Source organism: Oreochromis aureus, linkage group 12 (genome assembly GCF_013358895.1).
Source record: "Oreochromis aureus strain Israel breed Guangdong linkage group 12, ZZ_aureus, whole genome shotgun sequence".
Taxonomy (NCBI): domain Eukaryota; kingdom Metazoa; phylum Chordata; class Actinopteri; order Cichliformes; family Cichlidae; genus Oreochromis; species Oreochromis aureus.
The window spans coordinates 10,945,775-10,962,603 of record NC_052953.1 but is presented as its reverse complement, the minus strand read 5'-3'; the positions used below and the strand labels follow the sequence as shown (position 1 = coordinate 10,962,603).

General features: G+C 38.6%; 2 protein-coding genes across 5 annotated transcripts; one reads left to right on the top strand and one right to left on the bottom strand.

The window, feature by feature from the left end:
- Window positions 1-1,356: 1,356 nt before the first annotated feature.
- Window positions 1,357-3,389, bottom strand: LOC116312289 (cyclin-O). Its single transcript, XM_031729665.2, has 3 exons — window positions 3,036-3,389; window positions 2,472-2,657; window positions 1,357-2,382 (listed from the first exon to the last, which is right to left on the bottom strand). The coding sequence occupies exons 1-3, from the start codon at window positions 3,387-3,389 to the stop codon at window positions 1,771-1,773; spliced, it is 1,152 nt and encodes a 383-aa protein (XP_031585525.2). The 3' UTR covers window positions 1,357-1,770.
- Window positions 3,390-4,022: 633 nt separating this feature from the next.
- Window positions 4,023-16,478, top strand: tut7 (terminal uridylyl transferase 7). Of its 4 annotated transcripts, XM_039620810.1 has the most exons (30): window positions 4,023-4,148; window positions 5,051-5,230; window positions 5,348-5,476; window positions 5,596-5,750; window positions 5,923-6,039; window positions 6,160-6,337; window positions 6,438-6,526; window positions 6,903-6,954; window positions 7,074-7,143; window positions 7,267-7,393; window positions 7,518-7,637; window positions 7,763-7,897; window positions 8,071-8,248; window positions 8,774-9,498; window positions 9,654-9,804; window positions 10,542-10,628; window positions 10,744-10,844; window positions 11,126-11,183; window positions 11,466-11,569; window positions 11,666-11,755; window positions 11,851-11,964; window positions 12,212-12,286; window positions 12,387-12,564; window positions 12,720-12,767; window positions 12,875-12,966; window positions 13,078-13,193; window positions 13,305-13,504; window positions 13,566-13,654; window positions 13,749-13,815; window positions 14,332-14,577. In XM_039620810.1, the coding sequence occupies exons 2-30, from the start codon at window positions 5,071-5,073 to the stop codon at window positions 14,493-14,495; spliced, it is 3,969 nt and encodes a 1,322-aa protein (XP_039476744.1). In that variant the 5' UTR covers window positions 4,023-4,148; window positions 5,051-5,070; the 3' UTR covers window positions 14,496-14,577. The 4 variants fall into 4 exon arrangements, with proteins under 4 accessions (XP_039476744.1, XP_039476743.1, XP_039476742.1 ...); XM_039620809.1 differs by lacking the exon at window positions 14,332-14,577 and adding an exon at window positions 14,768-16,478 and having other exon boundaries at window positions 5,051-5,476; XM_039620808.1 differs by having other exon boundaries at window positions 5,051-5,476; window positions 13,587-13,654; window positions 14,332-14,576.
- The last annotated feature ends 351 nt before the right edge of the window (window positions 16,479-16,829 follow it).

Sequence of the window (16,829 nt, the reverse complement as noted above, 5' to 3'; positions counted from 1 at the left end):
TATTTGGTCTCCAGGGAGTAACAGCGTCCTCGGAGATTAAACGGGTGCAGACTAACGGTTTTCTGGTCTGAAGTGTAACAGTGGTGCCGCGCGTAACGGCGCCATTAGGCTACAGCAGGTGTTCCTTGCCTCAGACCTGCTTTCTTTGAGCATTCAGCTAGATAGTCCCTGGGCCAGATGCTGGCTATGGTTTCTTTTGGACATATTGATATGTTTAGAAAAATGCCTTAGGCTCATGGGTCATTGTATGGCGTACACAAACAATAGAAGTTGTGCAGGCTGAGCGTCACAAAATAAAGTCGCCAAAATATCTTATTTTATAATTATATATCGTAATTATTATTACATATTTTATGTAATTATAAATAAATCCTCATCAATTTATTTAATAGCATTCTGCGACCAGAACAGTCAGTGCGTAATTTCCATCTTACTGTGCGTAAAATATCTAATTAGCTTAGGTACAATCCTTCTGCTACACTTAAAGATCACGGGAAAAGGAAAAGGGCAATTACAGCCGACAGCTCAGTAAACAGTCGTGACAAATGCCTCTATTAGTAAACAAACAAGAGTACACTTAACGCAGAATACACCTGTGTGGTCGACACTGTGTCAGCAGGTCGAGCTGCCACGCGTAATGGATTATCAGATAATCCATCGATTGACCAAACTGGGTTGGCACAATTCGGTTTCACATAATATGGCCAAGGGTAAACAAAAAACGAGGGTAAACTGACCTCCAGGCAAACAAGCACAATAGCCCGTGAGCCACAAGAGTCAGTACTTTGAGGAAAGTAACAGGGTCTTATCCTCACATTTACAGCACTTTCATACCACGTGTGTGTTTCTCTCTGTGTGTGTAGGGTGGGGGGTATTAGATTTATACCTGTAAAAAACATGTGCTTTCTGGGGTGACATTCTGTCATCAGTCATTTAATACTGCAGTGCTTTGAAAACTGAGACTCCACTTCCACGTCTATTAAAACACAAAGAATTTGCAAACAGACATTCAACTGCTTTTTCTCAGGTGTCATGATTACCTATGCATGTAATCAAGGCAGATTTTTATGTTTTCAACTCACATGTATTCTTTAAGTTGTCATTTTAATTTATTTTATTCTGTTTCATATGATAGTCAAAATTATTTTAGCTGCATTCTTTGTAGTAGCTCACACTTTGTGTGGCACATTTTGCTTCAACCGTAAACTCTGAAATGTGCTTTACAAAGGTTTATTTACTTGACTGCATATAGCTGATTTATTTCAACAGTTAACATAAGTTGCAATGAAAAAAAAAACTTAATTTTTCACAATAAGTTGAGAAACTGGGACAAATGCATTTGGAGATGATTTTAATTAATTGTAGCAATCAATTCATTACAACACAGTTTCCTTCATTAAAGATGTTCCAAAAGTGACAAAACTCATAAACCTGCAACAAATAAACTGGCATACAGAGGATTCGGACTTTTAGTTAAAAAATAATGAAAAATAAAAATTATATTTCAATATACTTCATAATTATATAGCAAATTATCTTAAATAAATAAAAAGCAATACTAAATCATAAGCATCCTGTAGCTGTAAACGGTTGACTGTCTATGAGGTATGTATAAGTAAAAGTAGGTCTGCATAAACACAAGACTTTTGAGCACCGAAGCCCTCAAAATAGATATCTTATCCCCGATTTCTTTGTTTAAAATATAACATTATAACCCAAAATTAAAGGGGAATTTAAATTGCTGTTATCAAAATAGTCACACTCATGTAGTCACATAGTAGACATCACATCCAATGTCTCCAGGTTTAATGACACCAACAGCTTCAGGTTGTCTTTGCATTCCTGCACTAGACCCTGTTTGTAGCTCTCATCCTTCATTGCTAGTGAGTCTCCCTCATAATGCTGAGAGTTGTCAGATGGCTGAAAAGAAACTGACTGTGTGCATAGTTCATCCACAAAACTGTCCCACTGATCTCCGTGTGAATGGATGGTTTCATGCTCAGGAAGACCTCGATCACGTTTCAGTAACTCACTAGCTACTCTCAGTGCACAGCTGGCAGTCAGTGATGGAGGGTATTTGTTGAAAGCATAGTCTGCAAGAGTCAGCTCACAAACGTTTTGTGCAAGGTTGCTGCACTGCCTGGGCATTTTTGTGTCAGGATTCATGCTTGAAAACCTGTCATCACCTTTGTTCCCAGTCAGTAGCTGTGAAGCCTCGATGCAGTTGGTGTAATAGTCTAGAAAAAAGGCCAGGGTGGGTGCAGAGAGGCGGAAGTTAAGACGAAGCAGGATGAGACACTCGAGGTTGCAGAGCTGCTCTTTGGTGAACACATCACAACACAATGACAAGAGATGGCTGATTCGTGGTGAGAACACCTCCACCTGCAGAGGACAAAGAAAAGGATAGTAGAATGATATCCAAAAACACAAACCGTCTGCTCCACGAGCATACCGCACACGAAAAGACAAACCTGTTTACTCGCTAGGAGAAGTGCGGTGACACCAAGGAGCTGGAAGCAGTCAGCAGCAACAGGCGTGGAGGCCAGAAACCTGTCCATGATGTTCACAGCCAAGCAGCAACACTCGAAAGACAGACGGAAATGTTTGTGCACAGGGATGAGCCAGCTGACCAGCTTACACCGGGACTCTGCGGTCAACTGTTAGTAAAACACACACTCATCAAAATAAAAACTTTTCACTTTTAGTGACCTTGGTTCTTAAAAATGATGTGCTTGCCTTCTCTTAATGTACAGCAAGGTATAAGGCATTTCACAGTACAGTAGCCAACATATTATCAGTAAATAGTCCTAAAATCGTCATGTATTCTGCATCTCTGGTGTTTCTTTAGTTGAACAATTGAACTAATTAGTAACTGGAAGATTTAACTATCTGCCTTTAAACAAAAGGAGTGAATTACCATTTCAATTTATATGACACAAATATATTTGGATTTTTTTTTAAGTAGCCTAATAAGTCAAAAAGTACAAGTTTACGTCTAACACGGTTCATTTAGTTCCATGCTGTAAGTGTCTTACTTGCGGTTGGCGTGCCAGGCTTTTGCAGGGATGAAACTGCGCCTCTTTCTCCCTTTGGATCATAAACCCGATGTCTCCGTACTGAAGGTACCAGCTGCAGAGTTGCCCTGCAACAGGTTTTTGTGACATGAGCAGGGAAATCTCATTCTTAGCTGGGGATGAAATCGGAGAGCATGCCAAATCTTCTTCAAAACCAGAGTCTCTTAATTTGGACACGAGTTTCTGTTTTCTATTCCGAGCAGTTTGGCGCTGTTGAGCCAGCGTGAGAGTTTCTGGAGAAGGAGAGGCGACGTTCATTCGGCTCCTTTTGAAAACACTGTCGAAATCACCTTCACCGTTCTCAAAAGACACCATCTCCAGTGTCTGATTAGAGCCGGTTTGCACACACGCTGTTAGTCCAGCGACTGCGTATTTAGGCTACTGAGAGCAGTGCGTCCACAGCAGCAGTCTCCTGGATGCTGGTTTCTGGATTTAGAGGGGAGTTCTCTCTGATGACGTCAGTTTTCGCGGGGTCTTCCCCGCTCAGGCAGCTCACGGCTCTCCTGTGACCCCGGGCAACCAAAGCTAAACAATCTAATTAATTATCCTGAACCATATGTTAAACTTTTAAGTCTATTACACGAGAGAGAGAGAGATTAAAAGACAATAGATGACTTGCCCTTTAACTTGTTGCAGAAAAACATTAAATTACTTGGGCTTATTATTTTATAGAAACCCTACATATGAAATGTTCACATGTGAAATGTATATGAAATAGTTTACGTATGATACATGTATTTTTCTTCTTCTTGTTCTTCCTATAATCATGCTAACATCAGAAAATTATTAACAACAATAACAACATTATAATTTCAATTTTACTACCAAAATGTGACCAGTGTATAAAGTTCTTAATATTCACGATGTTTTTATAAGTATTAAAAATTAAATTTTTGTGCAATATATCACAAGCTTTTTTTTTTCCCTTTTTTTGCGGTGGGCGGAACACGGCCGCTGACGACTAGAAAATAAACGGCTCCTATGTCACCTTTCAAACTCTAGTGCAAGACAAGAGAGCGTGCCAAGTCAGAACTGAGCAAGGCTTCAACTATGTCCTCTGTGCACTAGCGGGAGGTATTTTGATGAATTTAATAATACACGTGTATAGTAAAAGCTAGCGTGTAATTAATGGCTGCCTTTATCTCAGCTGTAGGCTGGGCAGCTCGACAAAAACTGCAAGAAACAGGGACGATAGCCGCTGCTAGCTGTTACCCTTAAGTGCCTGTGCTAGCAAGCTAAGTATGTGTAGCTAACGTTAGCATTGCTGTAACTGTGTGTCAGCAGGAGCTAACAAGTGCGGTTACTAGCACTTATTTGTTGACGAGTTGTAAGGCACTGAGGTGGCAAAGTTATAAACCGGCAACTCGAGGAAGTAGAAGAAGTAACAGTAGAGTCAAATAATAACGCTGCTGAAGCTAGGTAAGCTAGCTAACGTCTACACCATGTCATAATCTCACAATCGTGTAGTTTGGGTTAGCCTTTACGTGTGCGCAAACTATTTCAGCTAACTAAGCGGCTGTGTTATACTAAAAATAGTGACGTAAAAATGTTGACACTTAAAACACGTTTTTGTTTTTTAGTTTTTATTTTAGAAATGTCAGCGTTCATGGCCATTAAAAAAGGGTTAACTGTTAACCCGAGTTTGCAGAAGTCACCCGCTACCTATTGGCTCAGCATTTTCGAGCAGGTGCTGAGCTGCAGAAAAAAAAAAAAAAAATGCGGCATCGCCTAGATAAGTTGTGCAACAGTCTGGTATGGATTACATGACAAGTTGTGAAAATTGTGAGCAGTTACAACCAATATATGTTTTTCTACATGCCAAAATAAAATGAACTGAAGTGGGACACTGCTTCTTCAAACAAGGGACTTCTGCCAAACGCAGAAGTTTGGCAGGTCTCTTGTAACACAGTTTGTGTCAGTGCTGTTTTGATTACATAAGGACTATTACCACATTAACTGGACATTTTATCTTGCAGTTTTAGCACAACAGTGTATCATGGAAAACTTGGGCAGGCCTTACCGGGCTAAGCAAGGTGGCAGGGAGAGGGGGTCGGCAGCAGCAGCGGCAGAGAAGGGAGAAAGCTGGTGGATGCAGGACCAGGTGCGAGGGCAGAACTTCAGATCAGATGGAGGCCAGCAAGCCAAGAAAAATCAAGGTGGGCCTTACAGGGCCAGCCCTAAGAAGGGAGGACTGGTGCCCCTAAGCCACTCTCCTGGTGGATTAAGAGGAGGCCACAGCCCCTCACAGAGAGATGATGTCCGGTGGTTCTCAGGTCCTCAGGAAGATAACTGGAGAGAGCGCTCGCAGCAGAGCTGGAGGAGGGGTATGCAAGGAGAAAGTCCAAAGGAGGACAGGGAACAGGGAAGGAGAGAAGCCACGGATGATGGTTCTCAAAAGTCAGGTAAGGGTTTGGAAATCAGTCTCTGCAGAAGGAATGAAACACTTTCAGCTTTATCACTAAGTCTATGTTGAAAACAAACTAGAAATTCATACTTCCCCCTGCATTTCTCATTTTCAAAGGCAAAAGACGGCGTAACAGAAACAAGAAGAAAGCTTTTGCTGAAGAGAACAGGGGTCTTGTGATTGAAGAGTCCACACTCTCAAACAAAGAGCTGCGCAGCCCACGGCAAGCAGAGAGGCGGCTTAACAGGGACGAGATCTACAGCATAAAGAAGGTATAGACCCCAAAAGTCATAAGAGTGATTTAAAAACTAAAAAAAAAATCCATTCTTTTTGTAACCAGACTTTCTTCAGTGACGTAATGTTTGAGTTGTTTGGTGTAGGTGATTTACAGATATTTCTAACAGTGTAATTGTTTTGTATGTGTGTGTTGTTTAATTGCTTCAGAGGTCCCACAGCAACCCTGCTGCTCTTTACAACTGTGCCCTGTGTGATGTTCTCCTAGAGTCTGTGTCTGAAGCTTACAAGCATATTCGGGACAAACGGCACAAGAGAAGGGCCAAGGTTATTTTACATTTACCATATATAGATTGTGTTACTGTGTTGCTATTGTGGAGTAGTAGTTTTTATGCATTAAAGGCTGTGATTAAGACCCCTTTCCTGTATTTGCATGTTGGCTTATAGGAGCGACAAGAGCAGCTGATGCTGACTGAGATCCTGCCTCCTAGTCCAGAACAGATCAGTGCAATAAGTGCAGTACTAGATGGTGTTGTCCAGGAACATGGTCTGAACGACCTGGACGTTGAGAAGAGACAGTGTGTTGTCTCCACCATGCAAGATCTCCTCCTGTCTGTCCTGCCTGGTAAGACACATAAAGAGGAAAGTTCACGATATACAACAACTGTACTCTTTCAATATTATTAAAATCGTAGCAATATTTACCTGCTTTCTCTCATCTGTAGAGGTCCGACTCAGGCTTTATGGATCATCTTGCACTAAATTTGGATTCAAGGATTCTGATGTCAACATTGACATTCAGTATCCAACTCACGTGAGTAACACAGTGTGAGTTCATGATGTGTGATACAATTTTATTTTATTTTTATGTTAATTTTATAATGATATTAAAGTTATAAAACTGGAGGCCTGTCAGAAGGATAATTGGTAATGGAAAAGCCTTTCATCTGCATGTATATGTTACAAGTTACATGGGTTTAGGGTGACATTATTTAAGGTTACAAATACAAGAAAGCAAAAGTATTAGTATATGGCAAAGACGTGTGGGTGGGGAAAATATGCTTTCACTTGATTTTTAGATTTCACAAGTTGTGTTATGTATGTTGTGCTTGTAGCATGCACCATAATTATGTTCTTTTTTATATTGTATTTATGCTGTATAAAGGCTTTGAAATGGAATGTATTCACAGATGCATCAGCCAGATGTCTTGATGTTGGTTAAGGAGTGCCTCTCTGTGAGCTGTGAGTTTTATTTTCATTTTACTGTAAGAGTCTTGAAGAAATGTTTCAGACGTGGTAAAGTCAGTCATGTGCTTGAGTGTCATGGAAAGTTTAAATTGTTTGTGTTGTGCTATTCTCAGCTCTGTTTGTTGAGATGGAGGCTGATTTTCATGCCAGGGTGCCTGTGGTCATCTGTAAAGAGAGAAATAGGTCTGTGTCATTTGCAGTTACATGGGTTTTTCTTGCCTGTGAGAAGATAATATTAACAGTACTCATACCACAAGAGCATAAAACTCAAAATTAACTTCTTTTTTTCCCCTCCCTCCTCAACAGTGGCCTAATCTGCAAAGTTAGTGCAGGGAATGAAAACGCGTTCCAAACCACCACATATCTTTCTGCCCTGGCAACTCAGGAGCCTCTCCTCATGCCACTGGTTTTGGGCTTCAGACGCTGGGCCCGGGTATGTTTCTAGTAGACAAAGACTTGTTCCTCACATTAGCAAAGGCATCAAAACTATTCATTCCATTTTTTTTGTTTTTCAAAGTTGCATTTGTTCTTAACATCATTCTTGGCTTTCTGTTAAGATCTGTGAAATTGATCGTGCAGAAGAGGGGGGTCTACCACCATACCTCTTTGCCCTTTTGGTTATCTTCTACTTACAGAAGCGCAAAGAACCTCTCTTGCCTACCTATTTCAACCAAGATGTAAGTCTTTATTTTTATTTCCATCCCTAAAAATAAATTTAAAAAACATATTAGTTTGCTTTTACTTATTGGCTCTTTTTAGGGGTTTTTGGAATAAACTAATGCAAACATCTGCCTATCTTTAGATTAAGGTGTTTTCTCTCAGCCGGCTGTCAGGCTTCAACCTTACGCATATAGAGGATGGGTATTTACACTGGGCCTACACCCCTTCCTCCAAGGAGTCATCTCAACCAGCAGAAGGCAACTCCATAAAGGGGAAGGTAATCATGAAGATGGACACACATAAATAAACTGAAAGACTTCCAAAGCACAGAAAATATAATTCTGACTTTTATTTGAAGACATGTTTTTTTTTAAAAAAAGGCTGTTAAATAAATTGAAAACTTGAGTGATACTTTTTCAGACTCGTAGTAATTATAAGGCTGTCTTGCAGGTTCCGCTGGTGTTTCAGAGTCCTCATCCACCGGTGGAAGTTGGACTTCTTTGGGTTGAAATGCTTCGCTTCTATTCCCTGGAGTTCATCATGGCTGACAATATAATCAGTGTGCGGACTGGTGCTGTCCTCTCCAGAGAGATGAAAGACTGGCCTAAAAAGCGCATTGCTGTAGAGGGTCAGAAGCTTTCTCTTATGTTAGAATCATTTTCATGTCTTGATACTTCTGTAAGAAGAAGTGGTCACACAAAATCTGTTTTATTGGTGCTTATTTTTCCGTTGATTCTGTCCAAACCTAGATTTTTATTTCTGTTTAATTCATGCATTAAAGCAGTGGTTCTCATACTTTTTCTTGCATACCCCGCTTCAGAAGTTGGAAAAGTTAACAACCCACAGTTTTGTTTTGTTTTTTTTTTTTTTGTTTTTTTAAGTCATTAACTATTAATTGTAGTTTTACTTGTAATATTGTATTTTAAAAAGTAATTTTGCTTAAAGCTCAGTGCAACATAATCAACAAACGGTTGTATAACCCTTATCACACCCCCACCCTTTGAAAAGTTATTAATTCAATTTAACCCCCCACCTCCCCTCCCCAAACCTGGTTGTTTGTGTCCAGTTGCAGTGGCTGAGGTGTGTTTGAGAACCACTGTGATGAAGAGACTTCTTTTATGTGTTCTAATGTTTACAAATGGTTCTGTTTCAGACCCATTTGCTGTGAGGAGAAATGTGGCCCGCACAGTGAACAGCCAGCAAATGTACGAGTACATCCTCCACTGCCTCAAAACCACATACAAGTACTTTGCACAGTCACTCAATACACCAGCTGCTAATCACAAAAGAGGACTGAAGGGAGGATACGTTCAAGGGGCCAATGCTAAGGCTTTGAGTGACGAGAGTGTGTGCATGTCAGATTTCAGTAATCTCAGCATTCATTCAAAATATACGAGCCAATCTAAAGCTGTAGAAAATGGCCCTGAGGACTCTGATTGCATTATTGAGGAAGAGGAGGAAATTGAAGAATTCAGTGACTCAGATGAAGAGCGGGAAAAAGAAAAAGTGGACTTGGGCAAAAGCAGCCTTTCGGAGGATGAGGATGACGAGGACGAGGACGAGCAGGATGATGACAGAAATATTGATGTCGACATGCATAACAGACACCACCTGGACAGCTTCACCATAGAGGATGAAGAGATTTTCCTAGTGGACGAGATCTCAGGGGAGGAGCTTTTGTCCGATGAGGAGGGTCCAGATTTGGACACACCTGGTTCAATGGATGAGGAAGAGGAGGAAGAAGTGGATTTGGCACCTGTCAGTGTTTCTCTTCTACCGTCAGAGGATCAAATTAAAGATGAAACACCAGGAAATAAAAGTGAAAAACAGAGCAGACCATCTTATGAGTTCACCAAGCAAGCTTTCACCAGAGGAAAGGTAAGTTCACCTTCACTTGTCATCAGTAACTGGCAGCATTTGCAATTGTCTAATTTGATTAAACAAAAAACACATAACATTTTAAAGTTGTATGGTAAAGATTTAGGTTGTAAGTGAGGAAAACTATATGTTTAACTTCTTTCAATATCACATAGTCCCACATGGTCGTGTGCAGCTTGTGCAAACGTGATGGACATTTGAAGAAAGATTGTCCAGAAGATTTCAAGAAAGTGCAGCTTGACCCCTTGCCCCCTGTAACACCAGAGTTTCTCAGTGTCCTCAACAAAGTCTGTGAGCAGTGTTACAGTGAGTATTATGGGGTTGTTAAGTATTTTGATTCAGATGTGATGCTCTTAATGTGAGGACATATTTCTACTCTTGCAAATTTTAGTAATGCATACAATGACAAAAATATACAAATATATTTAAAATGGTTGAGAGAAAAAAAAAGTTTTTGTCAATGGTGTGAACAAGTTTTAAAAAATGAGGCTCATGCAAACATTTTCATATTGTTGGACTCAACAAACTCTTAATTGTTGCAGGTTCCTCGTTTCAACTTAATGAAGTCCACCTGTTCATGGTTTTTTGAATTCTAATCATTAGTACTTATGCAAAATTTTATGTAAGATTTAAAAAGTGCTTTGGAAGAAAACACAGATGTAGCAGTATCAGTGGTTTTAGACTTATATGGTAAAATTTATGTGAGTTTAAGGTTTAAAACGCGGGATGAGAATATGTTAAACTTTAAAGTGTTAAAATGGTACACAACTCTAAAAAGAGCTTAATGCAGGTGCACAAAGTGTATAGCATCTACTGGACCTCAGCTTATGTGAACTGTTTTTCGAAAAATAATTTTGTATATAGTTGATATACTAGTTAATTTTAGTTAGTTATCATAATATGTCTAATTGGCAAGTTCATATATAATAAAGTTATTTCCTGAGTCCTGTTGTAAAGCCAGTTAAGACTACTTTTGGTTGAACAGTGCTTGTGTCCAGTAAATGACTTGGTCACTAAATATCATTCATTCATTTATTTTTAAGGTGATTTCGCCCCAGATGAACTGGAAGTGGGTGTAAGAGAGTATATCCTTCAAGACCTTGAGGTTTTCGTGAGAAGACAGTTTCCTGGTGAAGTCTCTTTTAATTTTTTTTTTTTTTTTTTTCCAAAATTGAATTGGCATGATGATGCATCTAAATGATTTGGTTAACAAATCATGTGTTGATTATTTATTTTAAATCACAGGTGCTCAATTACAACTGTTTGGCTCATCCAAAAATGGCTTTGGATTTAGACAGAGTGACCTAGACATCTGCATGGTGTTGGAAGGACAAGAAACCATAGATGTGAGTTACCAGTAATTCTTTATCATTTAGTTTTGCTTCTGTTCGTCAGGAAACCAGCTGCAGTTGGTCTTTAATTTACACCAACTGTATTTATCAAGCCTCTAATGACAACTTGAAGTTGATGTTTTCGATTTGCTGATATGCTTGAAGAATAAATTGGTAATATTATTTTACTTGGAGGCAAGTTGCCCTTATTCCTTTTCATTGCTATGCTTGAATTACTTATTATCTAGCATAGCAGGAGTTATTATTAAATCATGTTTGCCTTCATTCCATCATAGGATATTAACTGCATCAACGTCATTGAAAGCTTGGCAAGATCGCTAAAGAAACACCCAGGTAAGACATAGTAGCTGTGGTACGAAACTGACATTCATGCACTTTATTTTGTCTGCAACCAGGCACTGTCACTTTTGATCAAATGACAACAAACGTCTGGTTTTAAGAGATTCTAAGGTTCTAATTTAATCTTTAAAATAATTCACCTTAAAAAATGTTACCTACCTATTCACATTAATGGGAAATGCATTAAGCTGAAATAAATTGTCACTGGATAAAGTTCTTATCTTTCCCATAAGTGCCAGTAATGCCATTATGTATCCACATCTGTTCTGTCATCAGGTCTGAGGAACATCCTTCCCATCACTACAGCAAAAGTACCCATTGTGAAGTTCTACCATGTTCGCACTGGCTTGGAGGGAGACATAAGCCTCTACAACACACTGGTGGGGCTCTTTTTGTCTTTGTGTGTATTTAAAAATAAGAAAATGTGCACCTTTTGAAATTTGCAGTTTCTGTTTGTTTTTGTTTTTTTTTCTCAGGCCTTGCACAACACCCACCTGCTAGCTACATATGCTGCAATTGACAGAAGAGTGAAGATCCTCTGTTACGTTATGAAGGTTTTTGCCAAGGTGAACGTGCTTTACAGACTTGTGACTAAGACATCTTTAAGTGTTCTTGCTATTGTATTGTTCAACATTAAATGTTGTTTCCACTTCCATTACAGATGTGTGACATTGGAGATGCTTCACGTGGTAGCCTCTCATCATATGCCTACACCCTCATGGTGCTGTTCTTCCTTCAGCAGAGAAACCCACCAGTTATCCCTGTGCTGCAAGAGGTACAGATGACTGTTTGAAAGAAGAGCCAATTTTATCCTTTTTACAAACAAGTTGCACATAGATGTGTGTTGATTTGGCTATGCGAGTGTAGTCTTAAATGCATTTATTCCCTAAAACTAAAACAACAACCTTATGCCTTCATTTGGATGAATTTGTCAACAAGTCTCTTTTTAGTAGGTATGTAATGTATTTCACAATATCGTGTGTCTAAGCTTACAGACAGCTTGACTGCTTGGTTTCTTGCAGATCTATGATGGGAAGAAGCCTGAAGTACTAGTAGATGGTTGGAATGTGTACTTCTTTGATGATTTAAAAGCACTAGTGAGTATTTTGTATTTGATTTGTGCCTAAACAATATGGTTAATATAAATGTAAGACTGTGTCTTAGTAGCTCATCAATATCATCTTTTTCCACCTTCAGCCCAGTCACTGGCCACACTATGGGAAGAACACTGAGACTGTGGGGGAGCTGTGGCTTGGCCTACTCCGCTTTTACACTGAGGACTTTGACTTCAGAGAGCATGTTGTCTGTATCCGACAGCATGCCCGCCTCACCACCTTCAACAAGCAGTGGACGTCCAAATACATAGTCATTGAAGGTAGCCTTGTGTGAGACTATTGCTGCAGTGTATTGTACCTAATTTATTCACAATCAAATGTGTAATCTTTATTTGCTGAATCAAAGTAATTGTGTATGTCTGCTTGTGAAGATTTTTCAAGTTCCTCAAGTTCCTTTTCTTTGTCTTTGTTACAGACCCATTTGATCTCAATCATAATTTGGGTGCTGGTCTCTCGAGGAAAAGTAAGATGGATATAGATTTTTATTTTTCCCTTTTCTGTTATCTCAATGATTTTTCTTGCACTTTTCACTACTTAAAATGTGTGTTTTTATTTTGGCCATCAAAACAGTGACAAATTTCATCATGAAGGCTTTTATCAATGGCAGAAGAGTGTTTGGAACACCCATCAGATACTTTCCTCCTGTGTATCCCAGTCAGATGGTCAGTATTTGTTTGAACATTACATTTTTATTTATTTTTTTTTTTTTATTATTATTGTGGTGATATTATCCAATCAGCACTAAAACTGTGTTTTACCTGCATCTTTCCCAGGAGTATTTCTTTGATCCTGAAGTGCTTACTGAAGGAGAAGTGGCTCCCAATGATCGCTGCTGTCGCATCTGTGGAAAGATTGGCCACTTCATGAAAGACTGCCCCCTGCGTAAGAAGTGGGTGTAATCTCAAGTATTTTGTCATAATATTTACTTACTCAAAAGTCTGTTAGCACCTTGCGTACCTGCCTTAATGTTAGCATTACATCGTCAATGATTTTGGCCCAGGTCTAAGCATAGAAGGGATTTGGAGAGAAGGCCAGAGTACCCACAAGACAAAGTGGATACAGCAGAGGAATCGAAGGATCAGGTCAGACACAAAAGTGAACACTGGCGGAAAAGGGATGGAGTGGATATCCGCTGCTGCTACCTATGTGGATCAACTGCCCACATCAAGAAGGACTGTCAGCTGTACAGAAGCCCTGCAGGTAAGTATCTGCAAGTTCACTTTACGTTCTTTGAACTATGAAAAAAGTCACATACTTTCAGTGTTCACTTGTCATTTGGCAGGTAATGTGAAAATGGAGAATTATTCTTCTTCGCCCCACTTTAGGAATTTGCGAGAAACAGAGAAACAGGTATGTTGTATGTTTTCAGTCAACCTAAAATATAATTAATTCTGCTTTGTACACTTCTACACCTGTACATCTGTTGAGCTTTCTTTTATTTTAGGGTATACCTATACAAGAAGATAAGAAGAAGAGAAAGCAGCAAAATGTGATATTAAGTCCACAAGCAGGTAATTTAATTTCCTATACTTTTTATGCATGGGATCAGATGTCTCAAAAACCTATACTATTAGCACTATGTAGCTGATTTTAACATGTATTTGATTTATTTTGTTTTTAAATTGAAAGTAATTTAAACTATTTGGGCCCAACTAGTCCAAAATAATAATAGCAACTACAGAAAAGCATACAGCTATTTATTATGTTACATCTTCATTAAGTTTAGTTACACCGCATTTGTACTTAATTGTGGATTGTTAGCCAGCATTGTCATCCAAGGATTACCTAAACTACAGTGAGCCTTTGATTAGGTGTATATTGGCTAATTGGCACCCTATTTAAAAATGATGCTTTCCCAACATACATTTCTATCCGTAAAGCACACATTTTGCCAACTTAATTTTTTTTTTTTTTTTTTTTTTTTAAACAAGAATTATCTGTAATTTATGGAGACAAAGTGTACTTTCAATTTTCAAAGAAACTGGACTTAGTTCACAGTGTATTTTTGCATTGGGTCAATTGTCTAGGGCTCATAAAGAGTGACGACGTGATTTCTATGCAGCAGGCTCAGATTCATCCATCTTTTTCTGGACTCTGGAGCAAACACTTGCTGATCTTTTTCCTCAAATGTAGCATTCTGGTCCTCATTTCATCTGTTGTTTTCCATGTGGTCTTAGAACACATTCTCTGAGTTATTGTACCTCGTATTGTTGCCTGAATATTTATTTATTTATTTTTTGTCTTGGTCAATAAAGCAATGTTTGGTTTGTCTGGATCAAGCAGTCTGCCCAGTTTTGTCACCTTCTTAATATACTGTGTGTGGGGGGGGGGGGTTGTTTGGGTTTTTTTGTTTGTTTTTGTTTAGTTTTTTTTTTTTTTGTTTTGTTTTTTTTTAAAGTTGCTGTTGAGTTAGAAAATTGTGTTTGGAATAAATGTTGATGACTGCTTTCTGGTTTGTTTCAGGTAGTTTAGCCTGCCGAAATTTGGGTCGCTCTGGTCAGAGGAAGAGCCCAGTGGAATGAGAAGCAGCTGTGAATAAAAAAGAAAAAACTACGAGATTCTACTTTTGTCCAGGCAGACAGCAACCCAAAGTCCAGAAACCCTTAAATCTGAATGGTACTGTTGGGCCAATGGTAGCCCGTTCAAAGCCAAAGCCAGGACATCTTGACTTGAAGCCAAATAGGGCCTTTTTATTGTTGTGGGTTTTGTTTTTGTTTTTTCTCCCCCCAAAGCTCTCCTGAGAGTTTTTTTTTAAAGCTTTCATTTAAAAAAAAAAAAAAAAGAAGTTAAGCATGCATGTCATGTCTGAAATACTTTGCCAGTAAAGAGGTTTTCCTTTTCTTTTTTTTTCTTTTTTTTTGGTGTGTGTGTACATATATATAAATTTTACATTTAAAGCAATATTATTGCAAATTTGGTGTAAAATCTCTTAAAATTGGAATGTAAATAAGTGTCTCCTAGACAACTAATAGCTTAGATCTCAGTAGGGTATCTTTTGACATCATACTGTATCTTTAATGCTAAATTTTATTTTTAATTTTTTTTGGTGGACACTTGGAGGCTCAACCGTCCTTTAATTTGGTAGATTTGGTTAACCAGTGTTTATAAACACTGTTACAGCTGTGAGTCAGATTGATTATGGTATTTGTCTGCTACTCAACATCAAAACGTCAAGGCTATTTCGCATTAAACCAAAAAGGTTTCAGTTCATACACGTTCCTTTTTTTCCCCTTAAGTGTTGTTTTAGAGATTGGGGAAAAGAAATACATGTTTCTTTATGGCAGTATACCTTTTTAATGGCCTGGATCTTTATTTTTTATTTTTTGTATTGTAAATCATGTGTTTGTCCTCTGCACTGATGTCCATCGATCCATGTTTCTGGTGTTCTTGAAGACAGAATTACCTGCAAGGTGTCTCCATGTTTGTGTGCCTTTTTGTTAGAGAAACCACCATGTAGATATGTTTCTCAGGATCACAGTTTTATTCTGAGACTGCTGGTCCACTCAAGCTTCATGGATACATACTGCCCTAAAACTCCCTGCAGACGTTAGTAGAGGGACGGTAAAAGCTCATTACCTCTCAATTTTCTGTACGTCTTCACACTGCTAGGATGTGTTGTAATGATGGTAGAGGATCACATGCTTGAGGGAAGTTGGGTTAAAAACTTCCTGTGCAGACTCTTAAAATTTATATTTTAAAAAGGAAGAAGGAAAAAAAAGCTGTTCTGGCTGACTGCACACACTGCGCTCCAACTAGAGGTAATCTCAGTTAGTTCATTGGAGAGAGAAATGTATTTATTTGCCACAAAGGCTTCATTTCATTGTAATGTTGACACAGATTGGTAGCTGCACTGTGGGGTGGGTGGGTGTCCAGGCCCTTGGATTATGTTGCTGCTAGTTATGTCTCAAAGGCCTGCTTATAATTCAACGTATGTGGGGTGTCTGGCTTTATATCTTACTCTTGCTGAATTTTATATTAAAAAAATGTTGGTATTGTAATCATATTTCTTATTTTAAAGGATGTGTGCTTTAATTGCTTTAATACCAGCTGTATTTTTATTTTTACCAGGATTAAATGGAGGATTTAATTTGGTGTCAGGGACCCCTGATTGTGTTAGGAAAGGTTTGCTCATGGTCCATTTTGTCTCAAAGAATTAAACTGAAATCAAATTCCAGTGTGCTTTTTTTTAAATGTAGTTTTTATTTATCCTACCCTAACCCCTTTCCTCCTCAAAATATTTAAAGTATATGAAGCAATAATGCCAGGAGTCTTCAAAATGTGTTGTATCATATACTGCAAATCCTACAGGTGTCACCAAAGCTGAAATGGTGAAATTCTTTCATGGTTTTAAACTATTTTCCATTTTGTGTAGTACATTGCTGTAGCAAATGAAAACTTGTTGCACTGTCAGTAATACGTCAATGAAAACTGCACTCCCTGTGTAATTATAAGTCGATAGCGATGGTAAATTTGAATCATTAATCATAATTAATTTTATTAAAACATTTATACGAACAGCTGGTGG

Excerpts from the sequence above, each read along its gene's own strand:
- tut7 (XM_039620807.1), top strand. The coding sequence starts at position 5,071 with ATGGAAAACTTGGGCAGGCCTTACCGGGCTAAGCAAGGTGGCAGGGAG. Across the intron at positions 11,184-11,465 it reads ATCGCTAAAGAAACACCCAG|GTCTGAGGAACATCCTTCCC; the intron begins GTAAGACATAGT and ends TTCTGTCATCAG. Across the intron at positions 12,768-12,874 it reads TGCTGGTCTCTCGAGGAAAA|TGACAAATTTCATCATGAAG; the intron begins GTAAGATGGATA and ends CCATCAAAACAG.
- LOC116312289 (XM_031729665.2), bottom strand. The coding sequence starts at position 3,389 with ATGGTGTCTTTTGAGAACGGTGAAGGTGATTTCGACAGTGTTTTCAAA. Across the intron at positions 2,658-3,035 it reads GCCTGGCACGCCAACCGCAA|TTGACCGCAGAGTCCCGGTG; the intron begins GTAAGACACTTA and ends TTTTACTAACAG. Across the intron at positions 2,383-2,471 it reads TTCTCCTAGCGAGTAAACAG|GTGGAGGTGTTCTCACCACG; the intron begins GTTTGTCTTTTC and ends TGTCCTCTGCAG.